This window comes from Bacillus rossius, chromosome 13 (genome assembly GCF_032445375.1).
Source record: "Bacillus rossius redtenbacheri isolate Brsri chromosome 13, Brsri_v3, whole genome shotgun sequence".
Classification (NCBI taxonomy): Eukaryota; Metazoa; Arthropoda; class Insecta; order Phasmatodea; family Bacillidae; genus Bacillus; species Bacillus rossius.
In genome coordinates, this window is record NC_086340.1 from 34949824 (window position 1) to 34974368 (window position 24545).

A 24545-nucleotide genomic window follows, 5' to 3' on the forward strand; every position below is an offset into this window, starting at 1 on the left:
GGTTATTTAACCAGCTGCTTTATTACCTTTATTGATTGAAATATAAAAACATATATAGTCGTTTGGAAGACATCTTATGAAGAAAAAATCATAAATTGCAGTGAGCTGATACTGTAGGCCTACTACAAACACATTTAATCACGATAAAGTTAACGGCACGTTTAAAACTCCGGCCAACTCAATGATATCATAGCGACTGAAGTCACAATGGACTCATTTAAAAAAAAAATACTGTCTTAATAGTGCTTAAGCCAAATTTGCTGATAAATGTCACCAAAGAGTGAGCATTTAATATTAGGATTTTTAAATGCAAATAGAATCTAAGTTTTATTACTGAATAATCAGAATGTATACATTTTGTACTGAAGCCATCAAAATGTTTTATTAAGATACAAATTGTAAGTTTTAATGTGTTTGTAAGAATAGCTTTATAATTATTTTTTTTGCAAATGTTGTTTTCACTGTGAAAAAGATTCCCAACATAACTTGTACATTTCTGTGGCTCTCTTGTTTATCCCAGTCAGTTGTTGTAGGATTGTGAACTTTATGGTTGTCTACATATTTGTAATGTGTTGAATGTAAATTATTTGAGTGCATACTTCTTTCAAAGTGTCAAGACTGTTATTTATTTAGAGTGAACTATTATTAGCATTTGTTATAAAGCTAAATTATTCTTATTAATTCCTAAAAATGGCAAACAAACATCAAAAAAATAACTGGAGTATTTATAATGTTAAATGTTGTAACCCATATAAGGAAGAAAACCATCTGAAATTGGAGAAAAAATATCTGAGAAATGTGACAGATAGTATGTGATCTTTAAATACAGACATTAAAATGGGTATGAAAATATGTAACAAATGTAAGAAAAAAGTGTATAGTGAACTGAAAATATCAGAACAGATGGATGGTAATGTAGCTGGTAAGAGTCAAATGGATGACATTGATGATGAATCATTTACTGACTCAGGAGCATCGATACATTACTTAAATAAATCACTGGAACTTATTGGTGAAACTCCCATAAAAAAGAAAAAAACTTGCTATAGAAAATTACTCCACAAACAAAATTAGAAAAAATAGTGTCAAGCTTGGAAAACAAATTATTTCTTCTAATAAAGAAAGTAAAGAAGGAAACAAAAAAAAAGTGTCTGAAATTACTGAACAATTGAAAATTTTTTTTTGCCCAAACAACTAAGCGAAGTGAAAAAATGACTATTTTATCTGTGTTACTCAAAAGTTGGACATGTAAAAAAATTGAAGAAGAGTTTGGTGTCACTAATTATATGGCTTGCACTGTAAAAAAATTAGTATGTGAAAAGGGAGTTCTTTCAACTCCGAACCCAAAGCCTGGCAAAACATTAAGTGAAGATACTGCACAGCTTGTTAAAGATTTTTATCAAGAGGATGTACCGATACACGGCCCACATATAAATATATATTGTCAATATGGCTTATTTAATTAAATATAAACTGTGTTTGAAGGGACCTAGTCAACAATGGTCCGCGGCAATGGTAAATATTCGACTTTTGAAGTGCTATTGTGACGGCGCATGCGCGCCAGCGCCAGGAGAATTAGCGGCAATCTGCAACCGACTGAACTTAAAAACGAGCCAATAGGAGAGGCCGCTGGGGACGCTCGGCGGAGGTATAAAAGAGCCTCCTGGCGATTTGTCGGGGAGTCGGTCCGCTGCACTGAGTCGGAGCACGTATCGCTTCGCTTAAGAAATTTTCGCTACCCCGCGATTCCGGGCTGCGGAATCGCGATTTGAAGTTGAACGTTCGGTATTATCAACATTTGGGACGGTAATTATCGAATTCATCAACGCGTCCGCGGTCCGGGAAACGACTTCGCGCGCGCCGGAACTTTGCCTGTGTGAGTGCTCTGGTGACTAAAAGTGTGTGGTGCCTACTGGTGCATCTCAAAGCACTTCCTGGGACAGCCTTCACGCAGTCTGGAGACTGCGGAGCCAGCGCAGCATTCGCAAGGTAAGGCGCGGTCGCCTTGGGTCGGCGCCAGCGCATTGTTGAACTGCAAACTGCCCTCATCTTACACGGTGATTCCTGCTACGAGACGTTATCGCAGAGACTGTGCCTCCTAATAGTAACTGTCCACGGTCCCCCCAGAGGTCCTGGGGGTAGAAGTAGCCTACCGACAGAGTTTTAGCCCGGAGCAAACCCCACTCTTATTTAATGTATAGGCGGCATCTACGTGTTGTGTAGGATACCAACAATAGAGACTGAACGTGAATTGGACTTTTGTCGAGCCGGGTGCCCTTCGTAAAGTCCTGCAGTTTCAATAACATTCTTATTTTTGCTAGTCACATTGTGCCTCAGAGAACTTTAGCCATTGTCAAGTATAAGTCCAATGTTATGTTATTGTTTTGCCTCAAATTCATCAATATTATTAAAATTTCTTTGAAAATCATATATTGTTTATTTGTATTACAGGTTAGTCTCCTTGATAATATTTTAAAGTTATGGCAAACAGGGCTAAGTAATGTTAGGCACTCATGTACAGTAAGTCCTCTATTTACGTCGTACCGATTTACGTCGTTTCGGATTAACGTCGCTAATGTTTGAGTACTCATGTTTCAATTTAAGTTGTCGCCGATTCACAATAACGTCGTTTACAATGACCGTAAATCTTTATTTTAACCAAAAAACCGTATATAATTCGTTTATAATTCTTTGTTTCCTTCGGTAGTTAATTTATGCTATGTAGCGTAAGCTACACGTTCACCGCTTTATCTTATCATACATCATGAGGAACGCTTCCTGCTCTCCGCTGCTCTCCGCGCGGTGATGCAATACTACCAGCCCGCCCGCTCGGCCACCCACGTATCTCGCACGTAGAAGTGTTATCTACTTCCCGCAACGACACAGCATTTTCTCCTACCCCTTTTCGTCCAACTCCTTGGCACTTCAGTAGAGGTGTAAAAGTAACTAAAAAAAGTGTACCCGTATGTATTCGTTACTATAACAATTAGTACTCGTTACTTTCGTATCGTTACTCGTTACTTCAGATACCGCATAACATGCTATGTATGTAACAGCAACGAATCGAGTCGTATTTCGTACGCGTACAGTATGACGTCGCGTAAATAATAATAAATCGAATATAAACAATTAAAAGTATTTGATAATTAACAGCTTTTGTTAACCAAGAAACAATAAAATCTCATTAGAGCAGCTTTATTATAATATCTCTTTTAAGATAAGAACAAAAAACGTGAAAAAACGTGATAATAAAAAACAAAAACATACATATTTATAATTTGTAAAAAATACTTTCTTACGTTGTTTCTGTTCCAATCTCAAACTTTGTCTACACACACAATACCTTTAATAAACAGTAAAAAACTTGGACGACGAATTTCCAAATTATACTTTTCTTAATAAACAACTTTGTAACGAATAAGCGCGCGCATGCGTAAAACATACGAAAAATGCGAGTAACGAAATGCATTCGTGTGTAACGTTTCGTTACTCGTTACTAGATGCCGCACCCGTTACTCAGTAACGAATACATACGGTTTGCTACAGCTCTAATTAAATGCTCACTCTTTGGTGACATTTATCAGCAAATTTGGCTTAAGCACTATTAAGACAATATTTTTTTTTGAAATGAGTCCATTGTTGGTCTATTTTGAAACTTGGTATAGCGGTAGCCTATTAGTATACAAAAACATATATTTTTCCAAAAAAAAAATTAAAAGGGGTGTTTTTGAGATTTTCAAAAATATTTTTTTAATTGTTTAAAAAAAAAAAATGGAAGTTGAAGGATGACAGCCTTGTTATATATCAGGTTAAAGCCCATTAAATACTGAAGAGAATAGAACAAGTTTGAGCTCTCTAGACCTAATAGTTTTGAAGTAATAAAATTTTTACTGTTTCCAAATATTGCAAAAAATATGATTTTTTACTTTTTTGAATGGCTATTACTCAAAAACTACTAACCCAAAAAATTTAAAAATTTCGTATTTTTCAACTGTTCCATGGATACAAGTATAACAAAAATTAACAAAATCTGAAATGGTAAGGTTCAGAGCACTGGTTGATTTCACATAGAATGACCCAGTGGCATTTATAAAAGATGCCACAAAACGTAATGAGTTCTCCTTGTTTCGATGATACGGTTTCCCCTACTTTGTTTCATTCCTGTTCCAGTTATTATTTTTGGGGCCTTGCTGAACTGTTGTGACAGAGTTTTCATGTAAATTGTAAATTTGTTCGGGTGGAATTGTGTATTTTTCGAATGCTGATTGGTAGTTGTATTAAAGCCTGTAGTCTTATTTATACTTGTGTTTTCTGGCTTCCTTAGTGTTAAAGGAAATCGTCCCATAAAATATAGTATCCTATAATTTCCTCTCTAGTTCTGCCAGTTTTTGCGCTTGTTCATATGTCAACACACAGTTAATTTTTAATGACTGTAACAAATATTTATAAAGAAGTTTTTCTTGCCCACATGTAAAACACCTGCTGTGTTGTGTATTTTGACTGGAATTCCCATTTTAACATATTCATCATTATCCACCTCACATTTCTTCAATTTTTTTCGTCTCCAGTTTCCATGTCTATTTATAGCTCAGATTGCTTTTTTTTGCATGTACTGTGTGTACTGTATGTCCATTGTGTGTACTGTGTATTCTTTTCTTCTGTTGGTCTAATTGCTTGTAATTGATTTTATTGATAGTTCGAAGACTTTTTCTTGACTGCTTGAAATATTTTATATTAGCTATCAACGAAGAAAGTTTTGTGTTTGTGATATATACGTCTGACATTGTACATGACCTGGTCGTGGTCCGAATATGTTTGGCCTATGTACATGAACTGGTTGGAATTTATTTCATGCATTGAAAAAAAGACTTACAAGTTAGGCAGTGTAACGATATATGTAATTCGTTGGACAGATATCTTATTTCATGTGGTTTTTCGTATAGTGAATGATTAATAAACTTCATGAAAGGTAACTGGAAAACAGAATTTAAAATTTATTTTAAGCTTTAGTTAGCTTTATCACTGATCGAGAACCAAACCAAGGACGGAAACCTATCGCGTCAATCATTATTTTAATAAGTGATATTTTTGACGAATTTTGAAATTTTTCTAATTTCTGGGTCAATAAATACAGATTTACAAGCTTGCGATGATATCGGCTTACTGGAGGCTGATATATGAGGAACTTAAGCCTCTTTTAGGATTTTGAACATGATTTATCAAATAAGTATTTCTTTCTAAAATAATTTTTTTTTGCATTGATCAAGTATCGAACCATTGATGGAAATCTATTGATTCAATCAGTAAATTAATGAGTGTTTTTTAAAAATGTATTCAGAATTTTTCCCAATTTTCTGCTTTAATTATTTTGAATTTGAAGGTGACGACTGCGCTGTCATAATCCAGGATGATAGAGTATTTTTATTTAAATTTTTGTTATTTTTTATAAATTTAAAATTTTTTCCCTATTTTCTAGCAAAAAAAATTATGGATTTTCAAGATTGTGGCCATAGCGAAAATTGCAACGATGTAGAATCCATTATAACGAAACACGCAATGATGTCATACACATCCAATATGATGGCATAATGAAAAGAACAATGTTTCTAGAATCCAATTTGGCAACCGTAAAGTAATGTGCAACGGTGATGTCTTAATTCAAGGTAGTGATTTTATTAAAATTTAATTAATTATTTTTTTTTCATTATTTATTAAAATTTTTCTCTATTTCCTAGCATAAAAATTACAGTTTACAAGATGGTGGTCGTAATGATAATTGCAGCGGTTAGGTTAAGCCTGCCCCACACGACACCCATTTCCTTAGCAGTTTTCATGTAATTTTTATGCTAGCGCGCCTGCTCCCGTGTGGGTAACATTTCAGCACCCTTCCAAGGGGTCTGGCTCTGGGTATAAAAGTTTTCATAACCGAAGTCTTAGCCAAAACCGTAATAGAACGTGTTCTATTTTTCTGCTATACCCACGAGCTGGAGCCGTCAAGATGGCGGACCCACGTGTTGCAATATAACCCCGTATATAGTCTGTATTGTCAACATTAAGGGATGTAACAAATGTAATGGTATGCCAAATGAAACTTTATAATAGTAAAACTACTATGGAATATATTTGTTAAGCTGAAATTGCCACAGAAAGAAGTAATCGGAAATTTTAAAATACGTTATGAAAATACGTTGCATTCTATATTACCCATCATCTCCTATTACATTCGTAGGAGTTGCGGTAGCATAGTGGCGAAGGGCACGATGGCAGCGGTAGAGTGGTGATTTTGAATGTGGTTCGAATCCTCATCAGTCCAATTTTTTTTTAGTTTTTTTTAAATAACAGATAATTAAATTGTTCATACTGTGCTTTCTGCAAATATAAATTATTAGAATTAATTTATGATATAATATTATTAACTACATTTAGGTGTATCAGTCCATTGATTTTATTCATAGTACTACGTACCTAGATTTATTTTTACTTTTAAAAAAGTAAAGTAAAATCACATGTTCACAAATAATTTAAACCAAAAGTTAATTTTATAATTAAAACACCAACGTTTATTAAGAAACGAGTGTCCATAAATTAATAATGAATAAACTGATACTTCATAGCGACACACCTGTGAGGGTAAAAAAAACATGCAAAATGTTTTTCTTCACCTAAGATTTAAATTTATTACGCAGTATGTGCGTGTTTATTTGTCTCACTGAGTTACAAAAAATATTAGTTACAATTCCTCTAATTATGTAGTTAAATATATAAGTAATCAATAAATCTTATATATAACATATATGAATCGGTAGCATTTTTTTACTATTACAATGAAATTAGCTTGATTAACTGTATAATTAAATTAATATTAGAATTTAAACCGTACATAAACTACATTTAGTAAACCCAATGTCCCTTGTATCATTTAAATTTATATATTTTTAGATTTTGAAATTAACCTACAACTTAAAAATATATTTGTAATTCCAAAATTGCTCTTAATTTGTTTTTAAATACTAAACCAATTTTGTTATTTATTTGCAAATGAAAAATATAAGATAAAATATCAAATAATATTTCCGCAAGTTATATAATTTTTAACACAAACAGGTGTAACTTTCACTTTTTTTTCAGAATTTTGATAAGTTGACTACGACAGGTTTATCCTCCCCTGATATGTTTGCTTTGGTCGGCTGGTTTTCTGTTAGCATTCTAGGTATCGTGTGTATGGAGTTAAGAAATCTTTCTGCGGTTCTGCTATACAAATTTTTATGAAAATTTTTATACCCATGGGTATAACAGAAGTTAGAGCAGAAAATGGGCATCGTGTGGGGTGGGCTTTATGATTCAAGATGGCGGATGTGATGTAAGAAATTTTTATTAATTTTTAAAATTTTTATTAAGATTTATAAAATATTATATTAATATATTATATATTCACTCTCGCCGGGAATCAAACCAAGGACCGAAATTGATTAAGTAACTAAACATTTGAAGTAAGCATTAGCAACTTTTTTGTAATATTTTTTGGAATTTTTTTTAATGTTTGGTCAATAAATGTATTTATCTTTTATGGTCAAGGTCAAGGTCCTGATAACAGTGGCTTATGGTAGCTTGCCTTTAGGAGTCTTGAGCCATTTTTAGGAATTCATGTTCTCTCTGAGGCAAAAGTCTTTTTGAGGTTTTTCGAATTCCGAATTTTTGAGAAATAAAACTGAATTTTTTTTTCCTGAAAACGGAATTTTTTTCCTCGAAATAGGGACATTTTTCATAATTTTGAGTAATTTTTGAGTCCAAGATAGCCATCATGATGCCACAATCCAAGTTGGCGGTCAGCTCCTGTGGTTCAAAGCCATGAAGCCAGTCCCCGGAGCCTATTTTCTATTTGGTTTAGTTCCAGATTGGGGGAGCAGTTCGTGGGAGTGGCCCGACGAAGATGCACACCACCAGCACAACGAGAACAAAGAAAAGGCGTGGCTTCAAGAGTGCAAAATATCGCTTTCGTCCACGGGGGAAGTGCTGGTTGTTGCCCACAAAAACGCCATGGTCATTTTGACAGGTGGGTCCATGTGTGGGTTAATGTACGGTGTACAGGAACAGTGTGCTCCTAGAAGCAAATTAGGTTTGCCCGTCTGCCGTCGCGTGAATCTGAAGGGCCCTATTGTTTTGACTGACATGACTCGACAAAACTTACGAAGAAACAACGCTCAGAAAAAAAAAACTCCCATGACAGTGGAGAGCATGGTAGTCAATTAGTCTTTATAAAAACTGGCAGTAACTAACGTAAATATTACGTAATAAAGTGACAGTAAATGTTCACTAGATCTTGCACACTCAATTGATACTTAAAATAATAATTCACTTTTTTGGTTACCATTTTAACATCTGATTGAATCATAGGTAACATGGACCTATGTTAGATCAAGGTTTTTTTTCTCTTTAGGGTCAGATCTGGAGTTCTCCCATTTCCCTTACCTCTTCATTCCATCGCTGCTACATTTTTTTTTTTTCAATTTCTCCCCTTGTCTTTGCCTTATCATGCGACGAGACATTAAAATATTATTTATTTACTCACTACATAGAATCCATAATTTGTTTTTGATGTGTAAACACTTAGCTCTCTGTATACTGATTTGGTGGGAGTAATTTTGTGAAAATGTAACAGAAGTCGATGAACTTAAATGTGTCGCAAAGATAGTGGACCCACATTTGTCAACATAACCTGTATACAGTCATTTTCGTAATCATTATGAGACATACCAAACGTATTGGTGTGCCAAATGAAACTTTATGGTAGTGAAACTACCATGGAATATATTTGGTAAACTAAAATTGTCATATAAAAAGTAATCACGAGTTTTAAAATATTAAGTAAACTGGCATTACATATTCTTCTTCTGAATACCCAAAAGTCTTAGATGCACAGATGTAGAGTGTAGTGCTTGGAAACCTCAAGAGGCATGATCCAAATATTGTCACGGTAAATTTTTTTAAAAAGATTTCTTTGATAATATAATAATAATAATAATAATGTTGAATAAGCTAAATAAGGTTAATATTTGTTTGTAGAAAGTATTTACAGACTGATTTCAGTCATTTAAGCAAAAACAAATATACAAAATTAATTACTTAGTTTTATAATTTGTGTTTTAAAATGTTTTGGTTAATATTTTAGTAACCCTGTGTGTGTGTGGAAACTTTATAGTATTAACCGTTTAGTGAATTTTAGCAAATTGGCCAGTGTTTTAGTAAAATTTGATGTCAAAAATCAGGTTCAAAGCCCGGGTTTTGTCAGAGCCGTTTCTAATAGTTTAAAATTTCCGGTTGTTTCGTGCTCCTGATTGCTGCGTTTGCAAGCAACGTGGCAGCAAATTCTAGCGGCGGGCACAGAATTGTATGTGTATGTATGGTTTTTGAGAAGCTGCTATTTTATTTATCGGTTTATTTATCAGGTTCAACATTATTTTAAAGAATTATAAGTTGAATTTTGCGTCTGGAGTTATAAGTTTATTTGCAACATGAACAACATGAGAGCACATGAATTTGCTCATTACAGAGGTTAGATGTTTACAAATCACTGGCGAGAACTGAAAGGCTCGCTTAGTTATTTTTTTGCTGTCACACTTCTAATTGAACTTTTGATAAAGCTTTAATTTTTGTGCATTATAGTTTTGTTCAGGGTACTGACAGACAGGAAAAATCTCGAAAAAGGAAAAATTTGTAGAATTGAAAGACTTAATAAAAAAACTGGAAAACTCAGAATAATTTAACAATATCTTAGAGTTTACAAAAGGGTATCAATATTTTTTTCTATTTTGTGGGATAGTATCTTAACATATTAAAACCAGTATGTATTATTATTCATTAATAATATCATTAATATTAAATCATTAATTTATGTGCCCTTAATAGTTTATATATGACTTTTACTAACATTAATTTAAACTTAGGGATATTAAAAATGCATTTTTATTTAAATCACAATAAAATATCTGTAGTTACTGGGCTGTTCGCAATCAATTATTTATCTTTTCAAATTTTGTATTTTACAAATAATTTTTTTTTCTAAAATGTCAATGTTGGTTACGTAGTGTTGATAGAAATGATACTGTATAATGTGCAGGATACATTTTTTAGTCAATACTGCATTGTGTGTATGTTTGTTAAAATGTTTTTTTATAGTAAAAAAAATGTGTTAATACAGGATCAAAGAAGAATGATTGCCAGGACTCTAAACTGTTATTGTTAAAAAAATTTTTTTTATGGATATATGCTTGTAGCATCTTAAATATTCGGAAAAGTGTAATGTTTCATACATAGCTTAGTACACTTCAGTATGGGTGCTATATTTAGTCTGGTGATGTCTAGACGGTATTCAGTTTCCTGCCACGTCTTCTGAATAATGTTGACAGTTAAAATTGCAATTGCTGCAGCAACCCTCTCTTTAAGGTGCTGTATATTCATTATCTTCTCAGTGTATACAATGGTCTGGCTGACCAAAAACATTGGCGAAAGAAGTAGAATGCATCTAGTCCATCCTGCCTAAAGAAATCAATTGTTCGTAAAAGTTTAGCATTAAGGATTGAAAAAATTCAAAAATGTTTGCACAAATGCTTGCTGATCTGTACTTACAAAATCTAGCTGCTGCATGAAATAAACCAAAAGACAGATATAAATGTTTGCAAATGTTTGCAAGACTGATTCATTCACCATTTCGAAGCTTTAACATTTGGTTTTCTCATGGATGCAAATATTGCCACTTTAGTTGCACTGCGACAACCAACATACCACAACACAAACAGCCGTCTGTTGACTAGATCACATCCGTGCACCACCTGACACTAAACCAGAGTGAAGAGTAGAGTTCCGACCCAGGAAATCTCTGTCCCGAAAGTACCGGGAATTCCAGGTATTTTTGGAATAGTAAAACACCCGGGAATTTAAAATTGATTCCTTCCCGGTTCTTTTGGTACTTTCGGAACTGAACATCGGCAGCATAGTACTTAGTTTTTATTGCGCGCTAAGGTTACTTTCATTTTCTACTTTCTGGCGAGGCGCCTCAGTTGTCAATCTGTGTTCGGACTGCTGAGTGTTAGTGCCTGTGGTTGTCAAGCCAACACTCTTCAAATAACAATGTTTTTTTTCTTTTAAGTTTGTTATGAAGAAAATAAATGTTGATTTAAGTTAATATTTCTGTGATTTTGCATGCGTTGAAATAATAATTTTTTTTTTTCAAAGATTGTGATTAAGACTGAGAATAAAGTGATTTTTTCACGTTAGTGGTTACATTTTTGTAATAAAAAAATTGTTACACAAATGTTTATTTTCTAACTTTTGGTCACTAAAACTTGTTTAATCGTTCAAAACTGTTACTACTTCAATCACCGCCTACTGCACCATTAATTTAAAAAAAAAAAAAAAAATTACCTAGCGCAGAAAGTACCGGGATTTCTTAGTTCTGTTGAAGACAAGTACCGAAATTCCCGGTTTCTGAAAATCGGTTACTGTTCGGTACACCCTAGTGAACAGGCTGGTCTCGTAGCCCCATACCCGCTCCCCTCGCGTGCGGCGTTTCAAGCCTCACCGACCTGCAAGGTGACACAGTGAGGATACATTAAAAACATTTTGTATGCTGAGTTTATAACTAACAACCAGCACCTTGAAGAGAGAGTTGCTGTAGTGGGGGGGGGGGGTTTCTCCAAGGCCGGCCGAACCGGGCAACACCCCAGGGGCCCGCTCTTATTCGGGCCCGCGCTGGCCAATTAACTTTTAACTTAGTTTGATAAAATTACGTATTTGTAAAAAGAAAAATTGAATTCTTTTAGCATGCAATTTAAAAGTTCTGGTCAATTAATTTTTAATCCATGGGGTCGTGTAAGATAATCTTTCTTAGATTCTATTGCCTTGCATAATAACGCAATTTGACTGGAGTTTGATGATCGTAATCCCTATATATTATAAATGTTAATGTGATTTTGTCTATCCTTCTTTCACGCAGCAACAGATTGACCTGATTTATGTTATATACAGATAGTTTATGGGCCAAAGAGTGACATAGACACATCTAATTATAAAATTCCATCCCTAAGTGAATTGAAAAAAAGGTAAATTCAGTTTTATAGTATAAAATCATAGGTACACAAACAGTGAGTTTGTGTCATTTCTCTGTGTCTGCCATACGGTCATATAGTAAGGTCTGGCTACTTCCTATCCTTCTTATCGGTGAAAAATTTCAGCTTAGTGAAGCTTTTGTCTGCTAGTGAACTAAAGGAGCTAATGACAGTTTAGTTTATTACTTCGTCACTAGATGGAGTTGCCATGAATTTGTAATGTGCTATCTTTTGGTGTGTCCATTGTGTCTTGCCTAGGGGTTACCTGCTTTGGGGCTGAAGGTTGTGTCTCGGTTTTGCTGATGCGTAGCTGTGCTGCACCAAGATTGTGAAATCAATAAGATTTTTAAAATAAAAATGTCCCATTTTTCAAGTGTATGTCCTAAATACTTGAAACTTGGTAGTGATGTTCCTTATATCATGCTGTGTTTAGCCCGCACAGTGCTGGGTACTTCAGCTTGTAATTTATGAAACCAACTTGAGAATAATTTATCACGAAAGAATATAAAAATATCTCGAGATAAATGGGCAAAAGGATTGTTGAAATTTAATTTCCAGATTGACTTTGGAAAAATGTTGTTTTAAAGAGTTTATTTTAAAAATTTTCTGGAGAAGGGCCTAAGAGGTATTACACACATCCATCAGGGCTTTTGGTAAGGTCCCTCTTCCAAATATTACGCCCCCGTAACAGCAAATAGTCCAGGCCCCGCAAAGTCTAAGGCCGTCACTGGCTGCAGCAATGTGGAACTGAGATTAAATACAGTCTAGACATCACCAGAGCTAAAATGGTGCCCCTATCAAAGTGTACTATGCTAAGTCTGTACCCTTAATTAAACCCATCCAAAAATTTTAAGATCTCACACGGTTATATCCATGTAATACTTCTATTGCATGTAATTATAAGTGGTTTTAGAGAGGGGGGAAGGGAGCACGTGCCCCCCACCCCTTTTCCTTAGAAGGGTAAAATATAGACTGGATGATACGACTTCTGAAGTAATAAACTAGGTCCAGACAACAGGTGTCTCCCCCCCCCCCAACCCCCGGTCATCCAAACAGGAGTCAATCATGGATCTGCCCCAGCACGTAATAACAGATTATAATCATGGAAATTATTCTTGATGACCATGTATATGCTTGTTAGCTTGCCAGATAGGCTGACGAGTTGTTAGGTGGGTCATTGGAAAACAGGCTGGTGGCAGAATCAAGAGCGCGGGAACGTTGTTTGTGTTATGTTCACGGTATGTCGGCAGCTAAGTGGGACTCGCAGGCGGAGGGCGATGCAAAGACCAGGTTCCACATCAGTTGGCACGGGAATCCCTGCGAGGAGCGCAAGTGAGTGTTGCTTTGTGTTCAGTAAATGTAAGTACGCTCATAACTGCCTTACTGACCGACTCAGTATCTCTGTATGAATTCTGTTTTCATGCACATTTTCATTGCTCTTTGCTAACCTTTTCCCCTTCTAGCATTGCTGCTGAGTCCGTGGCGCAAAGATAATATGCACGGGGGAGTAGCGTCATATTGAGATGAGGCAGATAGTTTCAGCATTTTTCAGTGCTAAAGTAGCAATATGTATTTAATTTATAATAAATACTTTGTGTATATTAAAAATTAAATTAAAGTGTCTGTTATATTCATCAGTTTTGAATGGGTACCTAGGTGTCTTACAGCTAAGTAGTTTATTTATAATCTTAACATGCCTATTTATGGCAAGAATGCCTTAGATGATAGGCACAAAAACAAATACAATCACAACAAAACCTTAACACAAAGCTATGTACTTAAGAACAGTAAACACAGGTATAAAGAAATGGAATTGAAACAAAATTACTCAGAACTGGACAACACTAAAAAACAAAACAGGACAGTACATAAAGTAAACAAACATCGAATCTATCATAGATCATGTATATAATTGATCTAGGGTAACGAATTAAGGTAAGCTACAATTATCTCATTTAATGAAGGTAATTAAACTATTGTATTTATTGAAGTTTTTAACAGTACTGTATAATATATAGTTTGTTTAAAGAACATAATAGTGGTTGATAGTGACTGTTGAAGATGGAATTTTAATTTCAGTGTTTTCTAGAAACTAACTGCAATTAAGTTTATGTTAGTTTATAATTTGTCTTTACAAAAAAATCAGGCCTGTAAATATTTTATTTCTTTCTTTAAACAGCTTTGTAAAAGTTTTTCCACATTTAGGATGTGTCTATCATAAAAATCGAAACTGTGGAGTTATTTGCAGAACTTGTCAGTGAACGTAGGTCCAGGAACGTGTAGAAGCCATGTCAGAGTGGAAAGTAGATGCAGAAACTGGAGGTAGAGGAGGGTTGGGAAAGAATAGAAACGTTAATTGTAACGAGCAAAAACAGATCCTCGGAAGTAAACAAATGAATGAATTCTGTATTTACATTAATTAATTATACTCGCAATATAGGTCCATATATTTTAAAAGATGTATTGCTTCTGCATGAGTTTTATGTATTGAAAATGAGATCTAAAATAGTATTTGTAGTATGGTGTTGTGGAATATTCCCATAGTGTCACAAATATATTAAAATAACTTCTCGTTTATCCCACCTTCACTGACATTCTGACATTCTCTATTATCTGACATCCCAGGAATTTAGATTACGATCAAAAATTTCTTTAAATTGTCACACGACTGAACTTTTTAAGTTCAGACAATTCCGAAACTGTAAGTTTATTTTATCAGTTAGTATTTTTTTTATTGTAAAATATGGTTACGTATTAAGTTTGTAATGTGTAAAATTATAAAATAGTTTGACATTCAATAGGCTTTTTCGTAATATCTTCCTATTATCCTACATTTTTGCTTAGCTAACATTTTGCAGGCCTGTTTGTGTCTGATAAGGGAGTTTCCTCTGTACTTTTATTAAACTTGATCTGTTTCACTACCGATGCAATATTTTTCATGAGTTTGTTTTGATGTTGAGTGCATGACTCTTAAGGTTCACTTCACTTGCCATGTTCGGTTTTGTTTTTAACATTTACGAATTGTTACTAAAAATGTTTTGAAAATGGGTTTATAGTAAAATTTTTAAACATTTATTATCTTTGGAAACTTTGAAAATTAACTTCTGATAAGAGTTGCAGACATCTACCGTACTTTTGGCATTATCCGGACTATATGAAACAGGAGCCTGTTCGGAATTTGCCGTAAAATGTGCGCTAGAAATGTTTTAGTCTATAAAGATTAAATTTTTTTTCTTTATAAATACAACTATTATTGCAACATAATTTTAATTCTAATACATGTTCCTAAGTTTTTAACCTATGAATCCTGATTTTTTTTTAAATCCTGCCCGGATTAACTGGCTGACCGGACGAGCGGGATCTGGTTTAGCCTAACTCTACTGCATAAAATGTTTGACAACAAATTGACTAAAAAACACAACATTTACTTATGTATTATTGGAAGAAATTGTTCACTGAAAATGAGTGAAAAAAGAAAATTGCAAGAAAATGTGATAACCCAGCATGATGGCAGTAGGCGACTCTTAACAGTAACAGTAGCAACGATGTTAACGTTAACGAGACCGAGTGAAGTTCTGTGTTTTCCAGTGAGCTGATCACGTCGGTTGCTTGCGTTCCGCTGATATCGCAGAAGCGCAGCTCTCACTGCGGTCCTGATTGGACGTGCATTATTGTCGGATTCTCTTCAGGCTACGTCAGATTCTTCGCAGAGGTAATCAAATAAAAAAATGAACACTTCGGCATTCTGGGAAAGAAAATATTTTATTTACAAAAGAATGCTCAGTTATTTAAAAATGTTAACTGCTAGGGACAGGGACTTGGAATATGTCGAGGATTGGGGAAATGTTGGGGAAATGACCAGGTTTTTTTTTCTAGATTTTTTTGACTTATTTCATTGTAGAATTGAACTATTTTCCTCATGAAAAAGATCATCCATGTATATTAACTGGCCAGTTTTACGACCTCCCGTTAAACCTGATGGAGAGTCAACTGACGGTTAAGTTAACCTCCTGTTGTAAAACAAATTGTGTTTCATGACTCGTATTTAGCCGGAGGTTGGCGAACTAAAATCTGACGAAGAGTGTGGTGTATTATTGGATGTGTTGGTAATAAAATGAAATAGAATTTGTTTAAATTAGTTTTTTAAATGTTGCAAGACATCTCTCTCCTATAGTCTGATAGTCAGCTGTTTTAATTTTGTTTTCTTGTGTGATGTGATGGCTACAACAAAAAAAAAATGTTGTAAATTTTATCTGGTAACAGAATTACATAAAATGTAACAAAATAACCACACAAAAATGATAGAGATAGAGAAAATAGGTTTCCATTACAGAAGAAAATTTTTTTTTGCCATGTTGTTTATTTAATAATCCATTCATGTAGCCCCTCCCTCGGAAAACTACTTGTCGATTTTCATTTCACTGTTGTGGGCTTCATTGGTGTGCCATTTTCATTTGAAAGATTTTATCCACACATGAGACTTGCATGGTAGGAAGGTAGTATAGGTTTGTAAGATAGGGAAGGAGTAAAAAGACATTTTTTTTTTCCACATTTAATTGCAGTCGAGCGAAATTGACCCATGTCTGGAATCACTTGAAGTACATTTCAATCCCGCATTAGGGTTACTTTATTATGGATAAATGTGCAGATAAATTCCTACCAAAAGTTCTGGTATTTAATTTACAAGCTATTTTACACAAAAACACAAATTTTATTGGTTGGAGGCACTTTTTTTTGCTTTTAAATGCAGTAAAATAAAACATGTTTTTAAGCCATTGCATGTATGTAAATATATATGTGTATGTATACATGTGTATATATACATATAACGTTTATTTCCTTAGGGATTAATTAAAGACAAATACATAATTTATTACTCACTCAGTGAAGGTTTAACTACATTATCACTTTATATTTATATTTTTTAAACAAACTTTAATGAATGGAAAGAATCATTTTGTGTGCACTATTAAATTAGTTTATCGAATCCTGCATTAAACTGAATTAGACATTCTCTAATAGTCATTTCACTATCACTGTCAACAACTAACCTTGCTTGATAACTCGCCATTTTCTTTTCTGATGCTCATTAGCTTCAGGCTAAGTAACTAGCCACCAGTTAATCCACGGTAAACTTTAACCGGAAGAATATCTCCTAGTCAGTTGTTAACCAAGGTTCGTAAAACAAAAATAAGAGCTACAGTCAAACCTCTCTGAAACGACCCCTCACGGTTCCCGGGAATAGGTTTCTTAATAGAGGGGGGGTCGTAATAGATGTTTTCCGAAATTTTCAGTTGATTTCAACCCCCCTCCCCTCCCAAACCACTACTCGCTAAGAAACCAGCCGTACAAAGCCAAGGATGCTGTCACTCACAATGCTAGACGGCTTTGCTTTAAACCCACTTCAACCTTCATGACAAGTCCGTCGCCCTACAGGCCACCTCTAAAGAAAATATGTCAAAAGACAGTTTATTTTTACTGGTTAGTTTACATGTACGTTTTCTGCTTGCCGTAGTTAAATACACTAGAACCCCGATGTCACTAACCCCGGATTTAACGAAGCAGTTATTTTACGAATACATTCTCGGGAACCGTCAAAATTTTTGGCCATTTTGACCAAATGTGAAAATCAGAAAAAAATTAAAAAAAAAAAAAAACTAAATGAAAGATCATTAAAATCTGTTAATTTTAACACACAGCGTATTTTTGTGTCTGCTTTAATACTTCCAATAATGTTCATGTAAGAATAACAAAAAAAAAAAAATGGGACATTTCCTTTAAAAATATGGCAGCGGTAGGGTCTACAACGCAAGTGGGCGCACACGAAGCTCGCCCGGCTGGCTGGCGGCAGCGGCTTCATGACGCATAAGCTCACCCCTCCCTCCCCTTGTTAACATTCTTCAAGGCTAGCTCATCCCTCCCAGACACGAAAACCATCTAGTGTCCTCCCTTATAACACCCCAACTTCGCTCCCCTTTGAAAAACCTTCAGTGAGAAAATGCTCATTTCACCCTCCCATCTCCCGTAACATTGGGCTATTATGAATGGGGTACTAAAGCGGTGAGGGAGAGGTAAGATCGTTGTAAATATTTTCTGACCCCTCCCTCCCCACCAAACACGCCCAAAAAAAAAAGTATGTCAAAATATGTCACTTTTCACATCAAGTTCGAGTTCAGTCATCTCTGGCAAGGAATTTACAAACTTTCAAAATTAAATATAAATGTATTTTAATAGCAAGGGTCCTATGAAAAGGAATATACCAAATAAAATCAAGCTGCTGTCACCAAACAAAGCATAAAACGACCCAATACGTGGTCACTTCGTTATTGCTCGCGCGAGAGGTGAGACGTGGAATGTTAGAAGAAAGATAAATGCGGGGGAGACAGACGGCAGCCAGTGTGTTTCCTGCGTGGGGAATAAGTGGCGTAGCCTTTTTTTTATGCTGGGTGAAGCAACCTTTTTCTGTCAACACACGGGAAAAGATAATTGCTTGAGCTGTCAAAATAAACATCGCTGCGGCAGTTAAACAAGTCGAGGCGGGCGTGCATCCAGTCGGTCCTGTGTATATCTACTCGAAAAACATAACATCTCAATTCATAACAAGATTCCTTATAACCTACACGTATTGCCGGATGTTTTCAGCCTGATCCATACAAGTTCTATAGCCACGTTTTAAATGAAAACAACTGGCGGGCCAGTGTTGTGCTCTGTTTTGCGGACACATAAAGCTTTTATCAATTTGCTGACAGTTTTAATATATTTTTACTCTCGTTTAAATGAAGCAGATACCGTGATTCGTGGAATGGAGGTTGTCAAGCGCTGACAGCGGTCGACAGGAAGTGGTATCTATTTTTAGATATGCGCTGCCTACAGCAGTACAGCACTCGGCAAGAGAAATGCAGTAACACGCTAGTCACCACAAGAAACTTATTTTCTGTCAGATTTTCTTCGGATTTTCGGCAATTTTTTCACGGTTCCTTGAAATCGGGTTGTAATAGAGAGGTGGTCGAAATAAATGGGGTCGCAACAAAAAGGTTTTACTGTATATGGAAGTTGAATTGTAGCTCTAGGTTTAACCGAAGGTCATAAAACCGGCCCTAGTGCAGAGTTATTGTGGATGGGCTGGGACATACACTCAAAGAAGTACTGTGAATTTCGAAGTGAAGAACATTGCAGTATAAGATAAGAGTACACATAAGTTATGAAATTGTGTTTCTGATTTTGTGATTTTTTTTTTTTAGTTTAATGGTAAGATCTGAGTCATCATAAGTCATACATTTTTATTTAATGATTATTTTGCAGAAGTGTTTGTTTTTTTCCCTTTGCATTGTTAAGTGTTGTGTTTGTTTGAAAGCGATATTAATAAACTGACTGAATCATACGAAAAGCATGTAAGTGGCCCACCCAGTCAGGTGTGTGGTTGTATTAGTGAGGCGGAATGTAAGTGTGATGCTCGCTGGTGCTTTCAGCGCAGTATGTATCGCCTGTAAATGCAAGGCTCTGAACTGGCACCCAGTTTTCATCGTGCATAGGGCAACTATGATAAATATAGTGATGTCCTTGTCCGTAGCATTGTATTGTGTATAAATGAAGATAAAAAAAGTTTAATTCAACTCCCTTGAGTTCTTTCAAAAAATCTTTAGCAGGAGTTTCATTTCGAAACATTATTCAGAAAACACATGCATTAGCCATTTTCTCTCTTCTAATATTACAATTCCAAAACGAAATACAGAACCTTAACTTCTCATATGCTGTCAGCGCATTCTCAAATGCTGTTAATAAACAAACATTACTCTGATAACTCTAGCAGTTTCCAAATCACTTAGTTTCTTCTGAACCCTTCATACCGTGTGTGTGACCAGGTAGGCAAGGCCGTTAAATTTCTTATGGCTGGGTTGTAAAAGGTTTGCGCTTTGTGTTTTAATAAACAACACAACAAACAATATTTTGGTTAAATAATTATTATTGGGCAATTGTAATTTTTGTTGAAATAGTAATATTAATTTTTAGAAGCTTTGTTGGTGAAATACATTTTTAAATTTTTGATTAACTTTGAGTGTACAGTATTGATTTAACTTGAGTTTCACGTGACTTTGCCATCATGCATGCATGTTGTAACAACCCACATGCAATCCAGCAATAATCGTTTGTTATAAAATTTTTTGTCAAATTTCAGGTTAGAAGTAAAATATTTTATTTTCAGAAGTTGTTGTGAACGTAATTCTCAGAGTTTATTGTTTTTAATTTTAAAATTCATAAGTTTATTTTTCTAGTATTTATTTTTGGTGGTCTTTGTGTGGGAAGGCGTGCTGACGTAATTCTCCTTCGTTTTTCCACGACCGAGGCTTTGTTTCACACGCTAGGCGTGTGACTCACGGTCACGGGAGTGTGAGAAAAAGACAAAATCGCTGTGTCGTGGGAACAGAATTAAGCATTTCGTGGAAGTTTCTGTAGCTATGCGCCGTGATTGGCTGAGAATTACGTCAGCGAGCCCAGGACACTGCCCACACAAAGGGAAGGAAGGCTGTAAAGCTCAGTCATTGTCCGAGCACCGTGCCGGACGATCGTTGTTCGGGCACCGGGCGATCGCTCCGTGTTTGATCTTTCCTCGATGTACAGTTTAATTTTAGTTTTGTGTTCTGTTGTCTGGAATATTGTGAATTTTTACATGAATAAAAAAAACAGGTAATACATCGAACATTGAGTAAGAATTTCTTGGTGACCTGCTACTCATCACCTAATGTTGAGCTAGCCGGGGGTGGTGAGAGGTGACAGTGCGTGGTCCCGGCAGACGAGCGACCGACTGATATCCGAGCTGCTGCACGACGAGCCGGTGCTCCACGTCAAGTGCCAGTCGCACGGCGCACCACGGCACGCCGCGTCCCCGGAGCAGGCGGAGGAGGTCCACGTGGTGTACCCGTCCGCCATCTGCATCGTGCCGGGGTTCGGGCTCTTCCAGACGCTGCGGGCGTGTCGCAACCAGCTGGCGAGAGGCAAGTCCATGTTAGTTTTACACTGTTCTCTTATAACTTATAATACTTTCAGAGAAACATATGCATACACAACCAAATAAAACTTACGTTTTGTTTTTTTCTTTTTAACTGAATGGCTCACTAAACTTTTTAATGTTGGGTCGGACCCAGGCGACCTTCTACCAACTGATGTGAAAATTAAATGGTATCTACCTACCAAAAATATATATATATATATATATATATCTGTGTGTGTGTGTGTGTGTGTGTGTGTGTGTATGTATGTATATATATATATATATATATATATATATATATATATATATATATATATATATATATATATATATATATATATATATATATATATATATATATATAAGCCTATCTTAAATCATGTAAATTTCTGATGGTAATGGGAAAAAAGTAAAATTTTCTCGGAAAAGTGGGGCACAGGCCATGAGACCCAGTGCAGTTTGTAGACTTGGATGAGATCATCTGTTTCATTTTAGAGAATAATGTTTGTTGCTAGGCGTGTGCAGTTCCGCAATATTTTTTTGTTGGTTACGGTTTCGGTTCTTTGAAAATGCCCAAATCAAAACAGACATTTTTAATCTTTAATTTATGGTTGTTTTGTGTGTTTCAATTACTTTTTGACCTGAAATGTTTAAGAAATGTTCATTCTGCGAGAGTTACACTGTGTGATGTTCCTTGAATAAATATTTAAATAATGTATTTATTATCGGATGCAAACTTCTGTTTGGAAATTTGAAGCACTGAAGTTTTAGTTTCACCATGCATTTGTATAACGATAGAAAAAAGGTGTATCTATGAGAAAAGGTAGTGTTTTAGGTAGATTTCGAGGAAATACTACCTACTGTAGCTGTTACCATGGTGCGACTTCCGGAAGAATTTCTATAGTTTTTCGTTTGATTGTCCTTAGACCCGAAAACCATGGCCAACACAAAAGTTTTATATATATAATCACATTTTCATGGACACGATAACTGCTATAATTTTGCACAAATCACTTCCAAACTCATAAATAAAATGTAGTTGTGGACACTTTATGTCGGCTTCTTTAATGGGCAATATACAACCAAAGGAGTAGATATAGGAAACTTTTTTAAAAATGGAAGATATAGGAAACTTTTTTAAAAATGGAAAAATCGCTATAACTCTCATGATATGAAAAATTCCACATTCGTTAGAACGTAATACAGTCAAACCTCACTGAAACGACCCCTCACGGTTCCCAGGAATAGGGTCGTAATTGAGGGGGGTCGTAATAGATGTTTTCCGAAATTTTCAGTTTATTTCACCCCCCCCCCCCCCCCCCCCCCCCATGCAAAACCGCTACTCGCTAAGAAACCAGCCGTACAATGGCAGGATGCTGTCACTTACAATGCTAGACGGCTTTGCTTTAAATCCACTTCAACCTTCTGACAAGTCCCTTGTCCTACAGGCCACCTCTAAAGAAAATATGTCAAAAGACAGTTCATTTTTACTGGTTAGTTTACATGTACGTTTTCTGCTTGCCGTAGTTAAATACACCAGAACCCCGATGTCACATACCCCGGATTTAACGAAGCAGTGATTTTACGAATACATTCTCAGGAACCGTCAAAAAATCTGATTTTTTGGCACCAAAACAAAAATAATTGGGGAAAAAAATGGTTAAACTCACAATAAAAGGTTATAAAAAGTCATTATTTAACACGCAGCATATATTTTGTGTGGGTTTATAATAATCGTACTAATGTTCGTATAAGAAGAGAAAAAAAAATAGGACATTCTGCTTAAAAATACGGCAGCAGTAGCTTGTGCAACGTAAGTGGGAGCGCGGGAATCTCGTCTAGACAGGCTGGCGGCAGCACAGGCGGCGGATTCATGACATCATACGGCTTACCTCTCCTTCCCTTGTCCAGACTTCAAGGTTCATCCCTCCCAGGCATACAAACCATCGTGTCTCTCTCCCCCTCCTCCTTCAACGTCCTTTGGCATGTGAAACTGTCAACATCCTTCCTCCCCTTCTCCAAACTGCGTGCGACGAAAGCAAGGTTTGCATAGTCCATTTCTGGTAAAATGAAAAATTTTTAAGGGCCCCCGCGACAGCCATTTACCGTTAATTGTTTTGATACAATTTGTTTGAAACTTCAAAATTTCTTTAATGGAAAAATTTAGCAGGGCCGTAAAAGTATTCATTTTTACCGAAAATGAACTATACTCGCCCTTCCTGCCGGACAACATTCTGGGCGCGTGACGCATGGCAACTACAGTCGTGTGCCGCGCAAAGCCACGAAAAACCTACGCGATTTCCAAACTACACTAGATATCCGACTGGAGTCTGTTGACAAAAAGCATTTAAGAATTTGTTAATGCCCAACTGGTTCTTTTGATATCGGATCAAGAGGATTTAGAGGAGATAAAATGGCTAAAAGGCATGTTTTCAAAGTTTTAGGTGTAAAAAACCCGTTACAAATTTCTTGAAAGTATCAGAGGGAAATGCCATTACACCTTTATCTTTATTTTTCCGCCATATAATGTTACGGTCACCGCTCAAATTTCACAGTTATCTGACGGGAACGAGATGACTGCGCGCCAGTTCAGAGCCTTGCACTTAGATATTTTACCGCGCTAGAACTACCATTTAGCATCGCTCTTATCATCCCGCTTCACTAACACACGCTGACCTGACGGCACCCTAAAGCTGATTAGAGGAAGCACATAGAAATGCAAGGCAGGAAATTCTTCCAGCTTATCAACCAGGATCCGGGCAAGTCTTGACTATCAAGCTTTTCACATTAAAATATAAGAGACTTGTACTGTGTAATTTCGATGTTATTTAGCGGTTTTTCTTAAAAATCGCTTTTGTCGCATTTTCCATATAAATTTGCGGAAAATTTCGCGATTTCACGATTCACCATATAATCGGAGCCCTAATAATGGGACATTACCTTTAAAAATATGGCAGCTGTAGGTTCTGCAACGCGAGTGGGCGCACATGAAGCTCGCCCGGCTGGCTGGCGGCAGCGGCCAAATGCGTGGTCGCTTCGTTATTGCTCGCGCGAGAGGTGAGACGTGGAATGTTAGAAGAAATATAAATGCGGGGGAGACAGACGGCAGCCAGTGTGTTTCCTGCGTGAGCGTGGGGAATAAGTGGCGTAGCCTTTTTTTTATGCTTGGTGAAGCGACCTTTTTCTATCAACCCACGGGAAAAGATAATTGCTTGAGCTGTCAAAATAAACATTGCTGTGGCAGTTAAAACAAGTCGGCACTCGGCAAGAGAAACGCAACTTATTTTCTGTCCGATTTTCTTCGGATTTTCGGCAATTTTTCCACGGTTCCTCGAAATCGGGTTGTAATAGAGAGGTGGTCGCAATAAATGGGGTCGTAACAAAAAGGTTTTACTGTATAACTAATAGGAGTAACACCAAAAACTTTTGTCTAAATAAATTTTTTATACGGC

At 35.9% G+C, this 24545-nt stretch overlaps 1 protein-coding gene across 2 annotated transcripts in view; it reads left to right on the forward strand.

The window, feature by feature from the left end:
- LOC134538445 (rab3 GTPase-activating protein non-catalytic subunit) overlaps window positions 1-24545 on the forward strand; it is a 154922-nt gene that overhangs the window by 13534 nt on the left and 116843 nt on the right. The window contains exons 2-5 of one of the 2 annotated variants that reach the window (XM_063379772.1): window positions 7889-8053; window positions 13355-13436; window positions 15693-15816; window positions 20896-21097. In XM_063379772.1, coding sequence (XP_063235842.1) covers window positions 7889-8053; window positions 13355-13436; window positions 15693-15816; window positions 20896-21097 — 573 coding nt within the window. The remainder of the gene's footprint in view (window positions 1-7888; window positions 8054-13354; window positions 13437-15692; window positions 15817-20895; window positions 21098-24545) is intronic. The other variant, XM_063379773.1, reaches the window with a different exon arrangement.